The sequence below is a fragment of the Clytia hemisphaerica genome, unplaced genomic scaffold (assembly GCF_902728285.1).
Source record: "Clytia hemisphaerica strain Z4C2 unplaced genomic scaffold, Clytia hemisphaerica genome assembly, whole genome shotgun sequence".
In the NCBI taxonomy this organism is placed as follows: domain Eukaryota; kingdom Metazoa; phylum Cnidaria; class Hydrozoa; order Leptothecata; family Clytiidae; genus Clytia; species Clytia hemisphaerica.
Genome location: NW_027103421.1, coordinates 755,828 through 774,949, shown reverse-complemented (window position 1 = coordinate 774,949; position 19,122 = coordinate 755,828). Strand labels below are relative to the sequence as shown.

At 34.3% G+C, this 19,122-nt stretch overlaps 1 protein-coding gene across 2 annotated transcripts in view; it reads right to left on the bottom strand.

Moving 5' to 3' along the window:
- Positions 1–19,122, bottom strand: part of LOC136797854 (meiosis-specific with OB domain-containing protein-like) — a 42,856-nt gene that overhangs the window by 21,705 nt on the left and 2,029 nt on the right. For both annotated transcript variants that reach the window (XR_010845307.1, XM_067054436.1), the window contains exons 4-9: positions 19,041–19,116; positions 17,567–17,759; positions 16,977–17,077; positions 16,737–16,789; positions 16,314–16,409; positions 9,094–9,180 (exon numbers count right to left, since the gene is read on the bottom strand). Coding sequence is in view for 1 of the 2 variants with exons in the window: in XM_067054436.1 (XP_066910537.1) it covers positions 9,094–9,180; positions 16,314–16,409; positions 16,737–16,789; positions 16,977–17,077; positions 17,567–17,759; positions 19,041–19,116 (606 nt within the window). In the remaining variant the exon portion in view is untranslated. The remainder of the gene's footprint in view (positions 1–9,093; positions 9,181–16,313; positions 16,410–16,736; positions 16,790–16,976; positions 17,078–17,566; positions 17,760–19,040; positions 19,117–19,122) is intronic.

Genomic DNA, 19,122 nt, shown 5'->3' with positions numbered 1-19,122 from the left:
GCATATTTAACGCGAGCGAAGCGAGACAAAAATCTACTGGCAGATTTAAAAACATAAAATTAAGTCACGAGGACAGTACACAATCCAAATATGGTTAAAAGATAAGCCATTCAGGGGAGGACTAGAGTCAAACTTTGAAGATTTTGTATGCAGACTTTGAGATTTCTTTTTTTATATTTGATCGTGCTTGTGAGCCATCTTCAACATCCAAAGAACTTTTAGTGCGTTTAGCTACAGCTTAACCGGTGTGCGACGCCGGGTACCGGCTAGTTCATATATATTTTCTGTAGAAGACAATCAAGACAATTTAAAAAAAGACAATTATTAAGAGTTTTAGAGAGTGTTGATTTACGTTAATTTTTTGTTTTTTTGTAAACTTAAAAAAATTCATTGTTTACTTGCACTTGCACAAAACAAAAATGAGATAGTAAAAAATGGATACCATCAATAGTTGTGACTTTGGCTGTTTTTACTGTTATAATCTGATTTTAACACTTTAACTCTACTTAACATCCCTGTATCACAAACCTGCTTGGACTACAGCCCCCTACAGCCCCACTGGAAAATTGACCTCAAATTTCAGCCCCGTTGTAGAAAAATCCTAAAAGGGCTGTTAAATAGGGGTTAAATCAATTAAAAAATATATATCTCAAATTTCAGCCCCGTTGTAGAAAAATCCTAAAAGGGCTGTAAATTAGGGGTTAAATCGTTACAGTTTGCACTTGTGTCATTTTTGGCCTATTTAATGTTGAAAAATTACTAATATAACACCGTGATTGATACTTTAACTACTCGATATTTTCTAAAGAATAAGGTAGTCTGTTAGAAAATTTACGATCCAAATTCAGCATTAAAAAAAAGAAATTAGAAAAATTAGTTTAAAGATTTTGTCTCGCTGGGAAAAAGTGACTTCATTTCTCATAAAAAGTTGCCCCTCTAGACCCTTTTCGGCACTTTAAACTCAATTCATCATTGCACATCCATATACTTTAAGTGGATAAATTTCGGCCAAAATTCGCCAAATTAAATCCTCGCCAAAATTCCAAATTCGGCAAATTAAATCCCTGCCAAATCTTAACAAAAAGAGAATTATGTGAAAAATCACAACTTTTTAGTATATTTTTGAGTAATTTTCACCCATTTCAGTCTGTTTCAGTGTGACAAAATCTCCAATTCGCCAAATTAAATCCCCGCCAAATTTTACGAAATGGATCTATCGCCAAGCTAAATCCACGCCAAAATTTATCCACTTTATAAGGTAATATAATCTCAATAAAAAGTTACATCCTAGTTTCTTCTTCGTTTGGTTTCAAAACATTCCTACTATTCGACTCGAACGTCTTTTGTCGAATGTATGCCAAAGTATTTTTCTCCCTTTTAAAGACAACAATAAAAAGTTTCTTGCCATAACATAATAAAGTATAAATGTTCGAATTCAACGACGTGGCAAGCCACATGATTGATGCTTGGAAATGTGGGTCTTTACTTTTGAATCTTAGCAAGATAAACATGACGCAAAAGAGGCATAAAGTAAAGACATTGATTCATTGAAAATGTCCGGTAAATTTCTTCCTTTGTATGCTATGATGAATGTGGCCACCTGTAAAAGTCCTACGAATCCAAGCTGTATCGTTTTTGGAAGCACACTCCTACAAAATAGAAATATGACTTTGTCTAAAATTTGTCTTCGAGATCGAACGGTTATGGGTTGCGTTTCCATAGCAACAATGGTCAAAACAACAGAAGAGATGGTCAAAATGAGAATTGTAAACCATTGCTGGAGAATCGTATTTCGTTTGCTTTTTGTTGACAATCTGTGCATTGAATTGAAAGCAGTCAATATTTTGTGTGATTTCATGAGAACTATTGCAATGAACAATGTGTATAAGTTCCCAGCAATAATAGCATCTAAAAGACAAGTGAACATTCTCGGTTCTTTATGAGGAAATATGACAGAAGTTGCATTGAGCAGGATTGAGGTAAACAAGTGAATTACAGTCAGTATAAAATCTGAGCTTTTAACAATGGGTGTTTTGTGATATATGACAAAGATTATCAATGTTAAAATACAGAATGCAATGTGAAAACAGCTTAATCCAAAAGCCGTGAAATAGATTGTGCTTTTGACCAGAAATTCCTTACGGTACGGGTCAAAACATTCAGTGTGAATTTCGTTGGAAAGATAATAGCGAGGACATTTCTGACATTTTTCAACATTTCCTTTGTTGAATTTGATGAAGTTTTGTTGACATTGTTTACAAGTAAAACCATATTCGGAATTCCATTTCGTGAATTGCTTCAAACGTGTTCCTCTGCTTTGTTCCCAGCCTGGAAAACACTGATATTGTTCACATGTAGTTTTAATGGAAAATTCACCTAATACCACATTTGTTCTCTTCAGTTTGTAGGCCAACACTTCCTCGCCGATGAAGCGCCTTGTATATATGAACAAACGTGTTGTCTGTCGAATAAAAACCACGCCAATGGTTGAAAAGGGGAGTAATATAAATTGGTGGCGTTTGCTGTGCCACCTTCACCAATCATTTCAAAGATCGTATCAAAGAGGGTAAATGCTGTTTTCACCGCTGTTGTATTTTGTTCAAAGTGTTTTTCAAGTAGAGATATTTGCTTTTTGAGTTTTTTTCGTTTTTCTACGATTAATCGACGCATTTTGGTTTGGTAGTTGAAAATCATAATATCTTCTCGATCACGAAATGGAAAAGCTGATTCTATCATAGATTCTGTAAGGTCGTGAGTAAACCAGATAAAATTTGTATAAAAATAAATGTTGACAGTTTTCACAAACTTCATTTGATCATGAGGATTGCCAAACAATACCAAAACATTGTGCGATAAATCTTGATGTAAAATGTCAACAGCTCTGGTAAAGTTGGTTGAATTTTGAATGTCGATAGTATCTGTAAAATAGCAAGTATCAAAAAGGTCTTGTTGGCTTATCGTGTCAATGAACCTTCGATGCATTTTTAAATAGTATTCACTGGAATCTCTTTTCGATCCTTTTAAAAGTAATAGGCCAATACGCTTCCATCTGAAGATTTCCATATGCTTAGCAAAAATGTTCGATTCTAGCTCTAAAAAGTCAACTAAAGTATAATAAATAACGTCCTTATCTCTGAAATTATCTATTCTACTGTTTTCATTTAAAATAAGGACATCTGAATGTTGCCTTGCCGTTATCAACTTTGAAAATAATTCGGTCATTTCTTTATCCATGTGAACTATAAAAAACAAGATTGTGTTTTTATTTCTAGTAAGATATCTCCAATTAACTATGCCATAATCGTTGAATTTGATTAAAGAAGCATTAAAATGTATATTCACTTCAAGATCCAATATAAACGTGGTTGTTAGACGAAGCAGCATTTCACGATCTTGACAAACATCAAAACTTAGATATTCAAGGTCGTCAAATGCCGAGTACCGTTCTTTGGCAAGATTGAATGTTTTGTTAATGACATTATGGTAAAGAACAGCTCTCCTTTGCAAATCTGTCTTGTTTAAATTTCCATCACATTTTGAAAAGATGCCAATGATCTTTTCTGATGTGGTGAAAGTTAATGCAACAACTATGACGAGCAGTATTTGTAAAATCATTCTACCCTTTTTTTTCGCAATACTTCAGCTAGCCACACTTGAATATTATATCCCTTCGTTTTTTTTTCAAGGCGTTTTCACCAATAAAACTAAAAATTTTCATTTTGTCTACTTTTTTGATTATTCTCTACTGAAAACACAATCTGTTCCAGTTTCGTGGAGTGTTCTTTTGTCATTGCTCACAGTTCTGTGGGTAGGGGGGATTACTCGTTTTAGTTAAGGTCACAACCCAGCACACAACGTTGTTTCAACGTTTATCTAACGTCCATTTAACGTTAGATTAACGTTGAAACAATGTTGTGTGCCAGCTGAGTCAACTCTTTTACTCAAAGCACTTGTTTTACAATTTTGGAAAGTATACATCAATAGAGCAGTTTTTCTGACACGGATGAATTTTATAAATTTTACAGACCAGAATAAAAAATGTTCAAAAATCAACAAAATTGCAATTTTTCAATAACAAGCTTGAAATTTAGCTCAGCCCTCAAATTTCAACATTGACAAGAGTGCAATCCTTAAAAGTTCAACCAGTGGTAGATATCAATAATTAGAGATATAAAAGAGACGGGTAAAGGACAGAGTGTTTAGTACTTTGCCACGAAACCTTCATTTCAAAAATATGTTGAAATATTCAAATTGCACTGCGATGACTTTCAGTTTTCGTCCACTTGGTAGATAGAACATCAGGGGGATCACGAAAAGCTAGTTTTAGATTATTCATTGAAAACAGATTACAATATAGTAATTTTTCATGTCTCGATTATTTAATTCCGAATAAAAGACATTCAGGGAAAAAAAGAGAAACACCTGGGTAATCTAGTTAAAAAACCCGAAAGTAAATTGTAGACAAAGTAATGAGCCAAGGCAAAACGAGATTAGCGTCCACTATGAAAAAAAACCGCCTCCGGCGGTCGATCATCAGAGCTCCGTGTTATTAGCTTTATCTTTAATGTTTAATTTCCTTGTTCATTTTTATCAACACCTTATACTAAAGAAAAAAGTATCATACTTTCGATCAAAATGACCTTAGTTCCAGTGCTTAGTTTGTATTGTATACCGGGGGGGGGGGGGTACTAGGGTTGGCGAATGAGGAGTATGTGCGGACGGGACCTCCAAAAACCGACCCTTAGAGAGACTTTATTACAATTTCTTTTTTGATTTTTGAAAAAAGTCATACCCTTAGAGAGACTTTATTACAATTTTTTCTCTGGAAATCAAAAATTTCCTAAAAATCCTGAATTTTCCGACCCTTAGAGAGACTAATTTAAAACTTTCTGATTTTTTCGACCCTTAGAGAGACTTGGAAAGGTGAAAAAAACGACCCTTACCGTCCGCACATACCCATCATCCATTTTTGCCTAAGTACCCCCCCCCCATCGGGATTGTATATTAAATGCTTAGAGAGGGGGCGCCAAAAACAAAAAATCTCTAAAAAGGACGCCAAATTCTGCTTGGCCACCCCCAGAACAATTTTCCGACCAGGCCAGTGGCTTCAAGACCAAATCAAATAAATTTTCGAGGCTTAATTAAACAAGGAAGGGCATGTGGTGGCAAAACTACGTCAAAGATTAGAAAGAAAAAGATCATACGACCAAACTGAATTTGACAAAAAGGGCCACGATGAACAATTCAAACATACTATCGATGTTTTAGACTGTCGAGGACGCCTTGGATGCACTTGAAAAACCAAGATGACAACAACTTAAACTTAGCAACCGAGTTTATGAAATAAGGTAAGAAACTCAATTATAAGACAGAATTTCCATTATCAAATTAGTAGAGAAGGAAGGATGGGGTGTTGTAAAAACACCCCCTTCTCACAGACCCCTTGGGACCCCTTCCCACTAGAAAAATTGGCCAGAATATCGTCCCCAGTGAAAAATATACTAAAATTTTCGTCCCCGCTTAAAGAAGTGAAACATTGGCCAATAAAAATAAGTCACAAAAGTCACGTGATAAACTACCAATCAAATAACAAAGAAAATTAGGTACATCGAAGCGAGCGCTTACGGCTCGTGCCAAAAATAAAGAAAAAGTAGAAAATTATTTATGAGAAAAAATAACTGTCAAAAGTGAGGTGCTCGCTTCCTTTTGATGCCAAAAACAACGTTTCAAGTTTAAAAAGTAAAGAGTTTTTCGAAGAATCAATATATTAAACAAGTTCAAGAAGCACCTTTTTTTGTCAATCCACTGACTGTAGCAGAGAAAAACTCAAAGTCGCGTCTAGTAATCGACCTAAGACACGGCGATCTTTTCATTGACCCTCCCAAGTTTAAGAGCGAGGGTTTGTGAACTACAGCTGAGATTTTGAACCAGCCCGTTTTTTACCTAAAATTCCCACTTTTAACATAACCACTGGTTTGATTTTTCTAAAATTTTGGCTGTAAGCCTATATCATCAATACCGTGTCAAAAAAAGTCATCTGTGTTCACAATTAAAAACCTTTGTTCATTGCAAACTACCTTTTTCTGCGCTTTTTTAATAAACTGTTTTGCTTTAAAGGGAACCATTACACTATCCCCCATGAGACGTTAGTGTACCTCGTCAAAATTAGAATATCAAAAAAGCTTTTTCTTCATGATTTTTTTTAGTCGAATTCAGGGCTCGAGCCTGTATGAATGATCACACTCCATTTTTTTCAACCATTAGAAACAGTACCGTGGTGGGTCGACTAAAATTCGCGCGAACTGGGGAGGCAATTTTAGAAGATTTTGGTTTTTGGCGTCCCCTATGAAAAGTAATTATATATTTTCAAAAATTACGCAAATTACGAAAATTTTGAGGTATTTTCTCTCTTTTTGACCGAAAATTGCCATGTGTAAGGTGTAAAAGAACAAAGGAGCGCTAAAATTAGTTAACCGAGGCGTCTTCTTTTGGCGCCCTTTTTATTTCGTCCCCCCCCCAAGAAAATCGGCCGCTGGGGGGCGCTACTGATTAGATTTCATAAGATGAATGAGGCCCAAAAATGCCAAAAAAGAACAATTTAAGAACAATTTATGAACCTGGAATGGTTGAGCCTTAAGCAATTAAGACTGAAAGTATTAAATATGGGTTCAAAAACTAAAATGCCTTAATTTAGCCCTTTAGGATGAGAATAATTTGAGTCTCAAAGTGTCAAAAGAATAATAGCAGTTGAGCTTCAACTGTTTACTGGTTCTAACAAAAATGGAAGGCACTACATACCTTTTTCACTTCCCAATAGATTCCGATTCGAAGATAAAATATTGCCATTTTAAAATCATAAAATCGTAAAATTAACAAATCGTAAAATTAACAAATCGTAAAATTATAAAAATTATAAAAATTATAAAAATTGAACGACCTTAATTCAAGGAACTTTGTTTATCCGCCATCGGAATATCAGATAAATTTAATGTCAGATATATCCACCATTGGTTCTTTAAAAGGGTTAAAAAAAGTTTATAATATAAAACGGATTTCCTATCATTGACTTTGTTCTTTGTTGAACAAGATTCTAAAATTTTAATTATTGTGTTTAAATTTAAAATAAGTTTGATAAAACTCTACTGATTCGAATTCAATCAAAAGCTACATCCTTTTTGGTCACCGCTGCAGATTATATTGAGAAATAATTATAATTTGATAAAAGAGTTTTTGATTCTCATTCATACTATAAAAATTTTCTTATGAATTCTGACACATTCTTCGCAGTTTCTTCGGATACATTCAAATCCTCGAGAATATTGTTGACAAAACTTATACAATTATTGCTAGCAATATTGAATTCACCGAATACTCTCATGGCTTTAGCTGTGCTCCTCAAAATTTCGTTCAGCGATGTTTCTGCAGAATAGAAAGACTTGGACGTTGAATTGTCATCTCCAGGCCCATCAAGGCTCGACCAATCAAGACATTTAACACATTCGCAGAAAAGTGTACCATCTTCATCCTTGAATAAGTCAAACCGAAACCATCCCTCTGTTCCTTTCCTGTTAAACAGTAACCCATCATGAAACGGGATATGTTTTTTAAGTATACCTCCTTTGAACTGGATAAAATTCACTCGTTCTTTTCTCTCAGGATTTATGCCCCATTCATCTTGTAGAAATACCACTGCGTTTGCCTGAAAATCTTCGTGGTCACTGAATTTGAATCTTTTAAAAACCTTCTCCTCTTTTGTGTATTTCAGTGTTGTTTCGATTCCTTTCAAAATATTTTCCGGCCGATCTGGACCTCTACTACGGCCGATGAATGGGATCGGGCTAGGAAGCCAGTTTAATGGATTAAACATTTTAGAGCTGCTTTCAAAGTATCAATACACCGCGATGACAAAAAATATATGCTTTTCTTTCTACGAAAACTTTTACGTCCTTTTTGAGACACAAAAAGTACTGTTTCAAGTTTCATAAACATTGCTTGACAAATAAAACTGGTTTCTATTAAAAGGGTTAGGTTTTAAACATTCTTTGACAAAAAGACTTCAAAGACTTAAAGACTAAATAAAAAATGCACATGAAAAAGATAAAGATTTTTCTACTGGTTCGAAATTCATGATTACACTTTTCAAAAAACCTTTGAACCTTGCTGGTTTAAAATCTGTATTCAAACTTCGACCTCGACTCTTTGACTTGCTCATTCACCTTCGAAGTGATATCACTAAATTCTACCGTTTCTAAACACACGTTTAAAAGTTAAAATCTACTATTGCAAATACCAGCGCTAAGTATTTACCGCCCTCAAGAAGCAGGGACGGGCGCGACGGTTGAGAGCGGGCCGGACTGTCTTGTTAGAAAGGTGCCCGGTTGTCCACTTGAAATAGATCTTATCGGAGTTTTTGATTTTTTTTTTAAAAAGCGATACATTGTGGGATTGTTTCGGGAGTATTACAATAGAATTCCCTCGAGGAATTCCTAAATGATTTCTATTGTAATACTCAATAGATAATAAAACAATCCCACAATGCATCGCTTTTTTAGAAAAATCTATAAGATAAGATCTATTAATTCACTAGAGGACAGGATCTAGTAAATTAGAACCGAATTTTGTGGCTTTTAACTATTTTGACTTTAACTTTTGACTTCCAAAGGTCAAGGATAGACTGATTTTAAAGTTAGTTAAACATAGTCGAAACTAGGACGCTATTTCGCCTACTTCGATCATTTTCTTTTACTAAAGGGTGATTTTCTAACTTTTTCTAATTCAAACCTCCAGGGTTCGAATCTTCCTGTAATGAATTCAATATATGCCTTGAAACTCTTGGAAAGAAAGATGCCCCTTGAATCATTCTCTGTTTTATATTGGAAGTTTATCGTGGCTTGGTTCAGGAGATTTACGTTTGGCTACGTTTCGAGAGATTCTTGTCCCATATTATCGGGCAATGTGGAGGATGTTTTCTCCACTTTTTCTACCAAGGTATCAATTTTGTTGGTGATCCAAGAGATTCTTCCCGCATCACCATTCTCTGTTTTGGTTCATTGAATTCAGAAATAGAAATGTAAAGTAAATTTTCAATCTTACCACAATCATTATTTCCTTCAAAAGGGTTCATCATTAATCCACCATTGTTTTGTGCGTAAGCTGCCAAATGATGTGCTTGAGGTGTGTCTAAAAAAGAAACAAAACAGCTATAAAATGGTAGTAAATTTCTTTACTTTTCGCTTGAACTCAAAAGTGCTTGGAAATGAATTTTTCATAAAAAGTGGACACTAAGTAGACAGTTAAAATCTTTGCTTGAAAAAGATTGAAAGAAGTCATTGCATTTTGGTCAAAAGAGAGCAATGTATTGTTTTTGACTTTGGACAGCCAACTTTATGCCTACTTTAATCCACAAATAGAATAGGCAGGACGTGGTCCGTCTAAACCAGAACTTACTGTTAAAGAGCACCACACTCAAATTTCTTTTCGTAGCTCCTATTTTTGGAAAATTGGTACTCAAATCTATCCGTCAAAATCTGAATATCCTGCTAAATTACGATTACGAATTCTACCGTAGACAACGATTAAGACAAAAGACATTAAATTGACAACAACCGTACCGCATTTTAAACTTTAAATAACCATTATATTAGATTTGAGTTTAGTACGAGACTTATTACATTGGGCTTTTCCAAAAATAGTTCGTGCGCCCCCCAGTTGATGATATCGGATATCCAGGGGGTTAAAGATCTTTGTTCAAAAGTGGATATCCAGCGGGTTAAATATCTACAAGGGAGCGGATATCCAGGGAGTAATGTCTTTTCAAGTAAAAAGATACGATATCCAAGGGTAAGCATCTTTTAAGAGAGGATATCCAGGGGGTTGAGCATATTTTTTAAGAGTGGATATACAGGGGGTCTTTACTAATAAAGTAGGATATCCAGGGGGCTCGAAACTTCGAAAAATCAATATCCTCAACAGAGGGGGTAAAAAAAATTTACACCCCTACTACAGGAGTGTTTCTATAAAAATTTCAAAACTGAAATAAAACAAAAGAACTTAATAAATTGCAATGGGGATGACAGTTTTAAAAAAATATGGAAAATTTTGAGATTGGAATTTCAGTCCCACTCAGGGTCACTTTTTCAAAAAAAATCTTCAGTCATTTGTAATAAGGTTTTACCTGGCCTCAAAATCCTTACTGCTTACTTGTAGGGATCAAGAGATCAACTTTTAGGATCCACACTACAAACAAAATTCCTAACAACCGAAATAGGTAAAAAATTGACGAATTTTTCACAAAGTCGAATTCAACAAAAATGATTGATACCATCTGAAAGAACATAAAATGTTGAGCAAAAAAAGTATACTACCACAAGTCGAGATTAGTGTTGCCAGATTCTGAAGGTTGTTTTTGCAATGTGAAACGATCGCTATATTATACCGTTATTGGCGAGACCAATTTAATTTGTTGTTCTACGGGCAGATCGTTAGCAAAATATGGGTCGGTCGGTCGGTAAAATAAGAACAAATTTCATTTATCAGGGTTGGTACTAAAAATGTTTTCCAAAAAATTTCTGGTTCAAAAATTCACTTTTTTTTATCTTCGATGATTTCAATTTCTTGAAATAATTTTCAGCTTTATTCAAATTTGATTCTTACAAATAACTAGTGTGTAAAATATATTGTAGTGGAAATTCAATATTATTATTTTTTTGATTTTAGCAAAAATAGGGTCGGTCGGGCCCGTAGAACAACAAATTAAATTGGTCTTGCCTTATACTTCGATTAAACGCTCCGGGTGTTTATTATTATTTTCTTTATTATTTTTTTTCTTTTCTTTTTTATTGTTTTTTTGGAGGGGTGTTTATTCGAGGGGGCGTTTAAAAAAAGGGGGCGTTTATTTGATAATTCATAACCAAGGTCATGTTAATGAAGTGAATATGAACTTCTTTTTGGCTTTATATAATTGTCAATGGGATTAATTTTAGCGGTGATTAAATTTCGCGGATTTGCTTGTCATCCGCGAAAATAAGTCCCAATTGAAATTTGAAAAGGTCTTATCCGCGAAATTATTGGTCAGCCTAAGCTGAGCATTCAAATAGGTAAAATTTTCTTCTACTACTACTTCTTCCATCATCATAAGACGGCAAAAAAAAAATCCGATTTCCCGATCTCACTTTGATTTCTAAACTTTCTTCCTTCCGATCGGGTTAACTTTTTGGGTACTTTTAGCGTGCGTTGTTTTCATAAAGTGGTGTTTCAAGATGGCGGCTCAAGCGATAAGTCAGATGTGATAAGTCAGTGTTGTACCAAAATATTTCCAGTGTAAATCTGTTGCAAGCTTCTATTTCTGTCATTTATTTTTTTAACTCGGCAAATCAAACACATGATTTTCATCAAGGGGATTCTTTTTCTACATCTTTTGAAGGTTTAAAGCCGTTTGCTCAAGTTTTTGTTTATGTTGAATTTTCTGATACTTTTTATTGCTGCTTTTTATTAGTTTTTGCAATAAAAACATATTTTTCTTGTTTGCCTCTAGGTGGGATTGATGGTGTTATAATGTTATTGGAATTTGATAAAGTTTACAAAAGTACAGCTACTGTCTAAATTTGATAAAGACTGGATGCAATCGTGCTTTTTTGGACTTGGTTTGGACGTGTTTGATAAGGCGAACCGCAAAAAATTGTTTGGTTCCCGTCATTTTTACTTTAAAAAGTGTATGGGCATGTGGACTGATCCGAATTAAGAAATTGAGAAACCGTGGATAAACTGGTTTTCGGTTTACTCTCCTCCATTAGCATGCGGCTCGCTACTTCGATTTGAAAACTTGTAAACACAGAGCGTGTAGAGGTTGACAGTGGAAATCCAGCAAAGCAGCGGGAAAGCTTTCCGACTCTCCAACTCTACCTGCTGACCGTAAATCAGGGTCGGTCAGATGACGGGAACCAAATGATGACATCACATCTCCTATTATTGGACTTGCAAAATTATGACAAATGGTCTTTGGAATTTGATCAATTATATTAATATTAATGTATACAGTTCTTGCTGAAATCGATCAAACTATTTTTCACGCAGTTCCGGACGCAGATTGTGTTTTTCTAACCTTGGCGCACGTTTTGACTGAATGATGGAATGGAATGAATGGCGATAACAGTTTATACATCTCTTATCAGACTTGCAGAAAGCGGACTGCAGAAAGTTATGAAAAATGGTTTCTAAAATTTAATGAATTATACCGTCAAGTTACACAACATGCACACTCTCGTCACAACTTGCACAGTCATAACAAACAGATCCATCTGGTCTTCATTTAACATTGTTTTAAAGTTAAAAAAACACTGCCAGTGCTTGGCACAGAAGAGAGGACTCCCAGTTGAAATTAATTGCTACTCCGCTGCCCTGTTGAATTTATTTATTATGGTTGTGTGTTTATTCCGCCAAGGCGGTAAAGCGATCGCCCAAATTCATAGACCAATCAAAAGGGAGTTTAAAGCAAAATGGGGGAAAAATGAGCTTCCCTGCATAGTTATGAATTTTAAGTTTTGCTTTCGATTATAATTTGCGACCAGCAAAGTCTTCAAGATGGTAGTGTGCATGTTGTGTAAATTGTACTAAACTAAACTACAAAATTGATTTACGAAGACTGGATGTAAATTATATTTTTCTGACCTTGGCAAATTTTGGCTTTGACTGAATAGCAGTCAGTTTTTACGTACCTCATTGGCCTTGCAGACAACTGACAAATGGTTTCTGTAATTTGACCAAGTCTACCAAAATACAGTTCCTGTTGAAATGTTATAAATATGAACTACGTTTTGCAAAGATTTTGATGCAAGTTGTGTTTTTCTGGAGTTTGCGCTTTGTAGCTTGTTAGTTTAAAGTGTTATTGGAGTTTTATCAAGTAAAACAAAAGTACAGTTTCTATGTATATTTGATGGATATCTTTATTTTGGTTCTGACGTTTTGGCAATTTTCTTATATATTTCTAGATAACACTTTGGTCAGATATGGATATTGTCTACATTCAACAGAAAAAATGTATCATAACTGACTGGAATAAAATTAACAAAAAGTTTAATTACACTATGTTTCTCTTTTATTTTATAGTAATGAACTATAGCTTAATTGTTTGATGTCATAGAAACAGTGCTACAATGCTAAAGAGAAGTATACTTTGATCTTCTCGTGGGGGGGGGGGGTTGGAGGAGCTCTCAGGCTTGTTTTAAATAATTTTAAATCAAGTTATCAAATGTTTCACATTTTTTACATTATTCAACATTTTTAGTCTACTCTGTTTCAGTACATCTCTTACATCTGTTAACCTACTTATTAAAGCTATCTAGCTAAGCTCTATTGGCTGACCTTCCAGCCTCGGCTGGTTTATTTTCAATTAGATTCCAAAACATGTCAAAAGGCCACTTTTACAATGTTTACCACCGTCACAGAAGTGCTGATAATGCGTATTTCACAACCAACATGCTTAGGGCGCGTTTATTTGAAATAATATGATACTTCTTTTCTATAAAACACAACACCATACACACAACATCATACAAAAACAATCATAAAACGTTAGATGAACGTTAAAACAACATTGTGTGCCATCTTGGTATAGTTTATCCATCTATCTACTGAAGTAACTTGATCATTTTTCTGAGAATGTAAACAAAATAATGGTGTTTACGTTTATGTACAGATTTCATTTTACAAAAAAAAGGAACTTTTTTGTAAGCTGAGATGAGTTGATACTTGTTTATAATGTCACTCGCAATGTAAAATTGTCGTGTGTTCGGAAACGTTTTTAAAGCAGTTATCCATAAAAAGGCAAGGAGTAACCATCAACCGGAAGACCAATCTTTGAATTACCTTCAATTTACTAAGTTTGATTCTTCGCCACGGCATGACGTCAGAATTGGGGTACAACAGAACACTTACTAAAGATTAATTATGTGTTTTCAGTAAACATAATCTTTTAGTGAGTAAAACCATAGTGTTTGTTTTACCCTTGAAATTACCAAATCTTATTGGTTGAAAAGGGAGCACATGACTTTCCGTGGCAAAGAATAGAACTAATTTTGGCAAGCACCACCGGGAGTTTTTTTTTCTTATTTTAATCTTGCAAGGAACTTATTCTGTTGAGGCAATAATTATTTGCGAGAACTGCTTTTGACAAATTTGTTAAAATTGATTCTCGCCATGGTGAGTTAAGGTATTCGAGCTGGGCAGGTTTGTAAGGGTTTATTGACTAAAAAGTGGTGAACACCTGTTCAAGAATAATTTCAGTTGCGAGATATGGGAATCTATCTAGAATCTATTAGCTTAAATCTTTTGATTCATAACCGATGGTTTAATTTTGTTTCATGAAAGTCTTTTTAATGGTCGACTGAAAATAGATTTGGTGAAGGCTTTTGACCATGAGTTCAGTATAATATCGGTCTATGTTGAATTTCATTGCTAAGAAAGTACATTGAAAATTCAATTTTTAATGGGGTTTGGGTTTACTATTGTGGTGAAGAACTACAATTTTAGGGATACTGAAGATGAAACACGTTTTTTATAAGAACAAACGACATAAGAACATAGCGTCTCGATGACAAAAATGTCAAGAACAAGTTGAGAACATTTTTTAAAGGCTCTGCAAAGTACAAAACACTTTATTTTTTAGAAAATTACACAAAAAAATACTCACAAAATAGTGAAATAAGAACATTATTTCAAGAACATCTTTAGGGGTAAAAAGTTAAGAACATCTGATGGCTTCAGAAATTGGCATGCTCATATAAAACAAACGTGCATTGATTATTCATTGTTTCTATCTCGTTGAATTTTTATCAGATTATAAAAAACAAACTCTCTACTATGAACGAGGCTCATTGTGCAGTTGACCAGAACCAAACGGCTAAAGATGAAGAAATCATAAAACTAAAGCAAGAACATACAAAGGAAATCGAAACATTGACTCTGGATCATAAAATCAAAATGATTGAACTTCAAAATGACTTAAAATTAAAAGAAATGGAGAAGACATTTGATTTGGAAAAAGAAAATCAATCTCTCAAACACGAGATTGAAATCATGAAGATAAGAGCAAAACATCAACAAACAGAAGCCGAACAGAAATTAAAAGAGGAAAACCAGACCTTAAGACACAAAATAGAATGCTTACAAATGAAGTCGGAGCATGCTCAAATCGTAGCTGATAATCTTTTACGAGAAGAAAATCAGTTATTGAAGAATCGAATTGAAAATGCAAAATTGGAAAATGAAAAAGAGAAATCTGCTATCAGAAATCAAATGGAAAATGAAATTCATAAGCTGAAACTTCAAAATGATTCTTTAAAGGAAGACTTTCAGCTTCAACCGATGGAAAAAATACTACTAAAATCTGAAAAGTTTTTGGCGGTTTATAGAGCACAAATAGAAAATTTGTTTGATGGTGATTACAGCTTGTGGTATGAGGGTGTATCACACTCGGCGGAAAATTGTAAGCAATACGTGAATGAAAAATTTGTTTTGATTCGTAAAGAGGTTGGAGCATGTCATGAATTATTATGGTTTGGGTCAAAGATTAATAAATTCTCTAAATATACTGAACACATTGATGAAATAATAGTTGATGATTTGAATGACAAATTACCACCAGGCGATGACACAATGTTTTTCTGCTTCATCCTAATTGTCTAAGCAAGTGTGTGAAGATGAAATATTGGAATCGTATTCAATTTACTGCTATATGGTGGAAATATGACAATATTTCTAAAGATTTCTATTCTAGCGACTCATGTTCAGTTATTTTACTTGCTGAATTGAAGTAAAAAAATAATAAAATTATTTTATTATAAAAATTGTTATAAACAACAATAAACGATTTGAATTGGTCATTTTGCTGATTGAACCGTTTTTTGTAATACCTACAATCAGTGCCATAACATAATCATTGGCAATTTTGGATACCATTTTTCGAAAATTGAAGTTCGGGCGAGAATGTCAATTTCGGGCCTTCAACTTAAGGTTTCATCGAATATTTCGATTTGGGAGGGATTTATTGGTTTCTAGGCTATTATTTCAATCCCTACCGGACCATTTTTGAATTTTTGGATCTTCAGATACTAAGTCTTAAGTCTGGCGTTAAAAATCAGAGTTAAAACTCTACCCTTCCAACCTAATTTAGAGCGCTTCCAAATTGTTGGAAGGAATTTCCCTTTTGTGCCAAGTATTTTGGCACTGATTGTAGATATGCCGTGTTTATGGTTTTTGCTGTGACCGATCCAGTAATTTTGGTTCGAAACGCGGAAACTTAAAAGTTATCCCCATACCTGGATAGACAGTGATTATGGTTTTGGCTGTGACAGACCCGGTCATTTTTTGCCGGAATTCTTCGAACTGGACTTTAACGTCAACCAAAAACAAGACTGTAAAATAAAAATAAACGAAACTGGCGATGAAACCATCATAAGATCCTCCACCAAAGTTTGTAGTCAAGTTTATTTTCCATGCATTTAGTGAAAGTGTGACACAGGTTTTTTATGTATTTTACACAAAACTTTGTAATTGTTTTTTTTATAATCTCTTTTTTTTCATTCAAGAGAATTTCAAGGGTTTTTTTGTTGAACGATTTGAATTCTTACAGTGTGCCTACAAAGGGTTTTAATATAAAATACAATCCATGACACTCATTTTTTCAAAGTTTAGAATATATAAAGGACTTAACTTCAATTAATAGATATTAAATTCCTTACCTATTGGGTTTTCCATCCATTGGTTGACACTGCTAGCTACTTCTCTGTCCCAACTATAACATTTGATATAAAAAAATAACTTTTACAGTAATTGTAGCTCGTGACTGTTTTGTTTTCATTTTCTGAATAAAAAAGATCAAAGTAAACAATGCAAATTCATATCAACTGGTGCATTTGAAACTTTGACATAATACTCCGCTTAAGTCAAGAAAACCTCGTAAGACTTTGAAAAAGACTTACATTATTAGAGGGAAGGAATTGCAATGCTCATCAAATAAAACCAATTCTCTTTTGACAATGTTTTTACCAGCTTTTGAAACAAACTCCTTTATTTCACCAACCTGAAAGCATACGAACTTACTTTTTCAACTTATTCAAAAAATGATGATGAATTTATCTGCTGAAGATTGCTTAGACTTCATAGTTTCTACCCCCCCCTACATTTAGGGGGGGGGGGGTCTTGGGTTTTGATGAACCAAAAGCAAGGGGTGTGTTAAAAGTATGACTTACCTAAGGGGAATTTAGTCTTTTTAGATAAGGGGGGATCTTGAACTACGTATGCGAAATTTCAATTATTTTTTTTCGTTTCATTTATACTGATTTTCTAAGGGGGGTGTGAAATTTTAAATGAATTTCCTAAGAGGGGGTTAGCACTTAAGGGGTCTTGACCCCTCTAGAAACAATGGACGTTTTATAAAAGAAAAATTTAAAAGAAAAGAAGGTATGTTATTTCGCAATTATTGCAATAAGAACCCCTATTAATCAAAATGAGGCATCTGCCCCTGTAGATAGGGAGTAAGCCAGCAAAGAATAACAAAGTTTAACCACACCTCTCTGACACATGCCATTATATTGACCATGGATCCATTCAGATTGTGGCCATTACAAAGTATATCACCAAGCGTATAATAATCATCGTAATCACGAATAGGATAGTTGGATAAGGTCATTATGTGGTCATGATCTTCTCCAGTGTAAGCGTTTAGTTTGGTATAACTTTCACTAACACTGATGTTGAATGCACTTAAATGAAAATTGTTTAGAATTTGTCTTAACTTGACAGTCAAATCTGGTCAAATCAAAACCATTTTTAAGCTAATATTTTTATAAATAACACCTACCCACTGACCTTTATATATCCCTGGACCAAGCTATATCCTCCATCTTTGATCGAAGTTTTGAAAGTTGGTACCCGCGAAGAAGCCATTGTAGTGTTTGAAACTTTGCCTAACGACAAACGGCGCTACATCATTAGTGTACAAGCGAAACTATATCTAGAGTTCTCTGTGCGAGTACCAATTTAAAAAAAACTCCGATCATAAATTTTGCTTGGCCGCGGTATTGAGTAACTTGGTCCAGGGATATATAAAGGTCAGTGCATCTACCATAAATTTATCTACCATTCTTTAAAATACGGAAATGAGGCACGCCTTAAAACAAAAGAACTTCTCACAATTCATACTTAACGCGGTGACTGATGGGTAGAAAGTTGTTCTTTCAGTTTCTTTTGTTTAAAAATGCATATATAAGAAAATAGTAAAGATACTTTAAGACCATGTTCAGACGTTACAGTTCGGTATCACTCCTAAACAAAACGGTTCCGAGACAAGTGAACGTCAAAATTCGAAACGTCGGAGAAGAAGAAGTTACAAAGCAAAACAGATTGAAACGGTTTCGCTCCACTATTTTCATCGGAACAAAACTGCTCCGTTTTCTTGCTCTGAAACGTTCCGAATTCAGTATGAACACTTCCTATAGCTAACAAAAACCATACGGGATCGATACGAAACCGTAACGTCTGAGCATGGTCTAAAATGATGTCCTTTAACAGAGATTTTAAATATATGTATAACAGCTAATTTCATAGTGTGAATCCCCCCTCCCTTTTTAAGGGGGGATCCAACTTTTCCAAAAATGCTTTATAGGGGGATAGGAGATTTTCCGAAAAAAATTAGGGGTTTAAGATTTTAGGGGGGGGTCAAGTAAAAATAGGGGGGATAATACTTTTGGTCAAAATATGTATCATATTTATATTGATTTAAATATTTGGTGTGGGACAACTAAAAAACAAGTGTAGATAGCTAAATTTTTGTCTGGGGCGCCATGTTAAAACTCTTTTTTAATAAATTTTTAATAACAATTTCAATGTTTTTGGTTTTGAATTTTTGGTGGACTGCTGCTGTCAATAGCACGGGTTCAAAATTAGGGGGATACACATAGAGGGGAATGAAATAAAAATGGCAGGGGGTTTAGACCCCTCTGCACACTATGAATTTATGGAAAATAAAATTATGTGTATTTTACCTTTGTGTACTTGGATTATATTTTTCTTCGTTTTCCGTATTCCCTTTTGTTCTAACCAAAAAGTCAGACAATTGAACTGAAA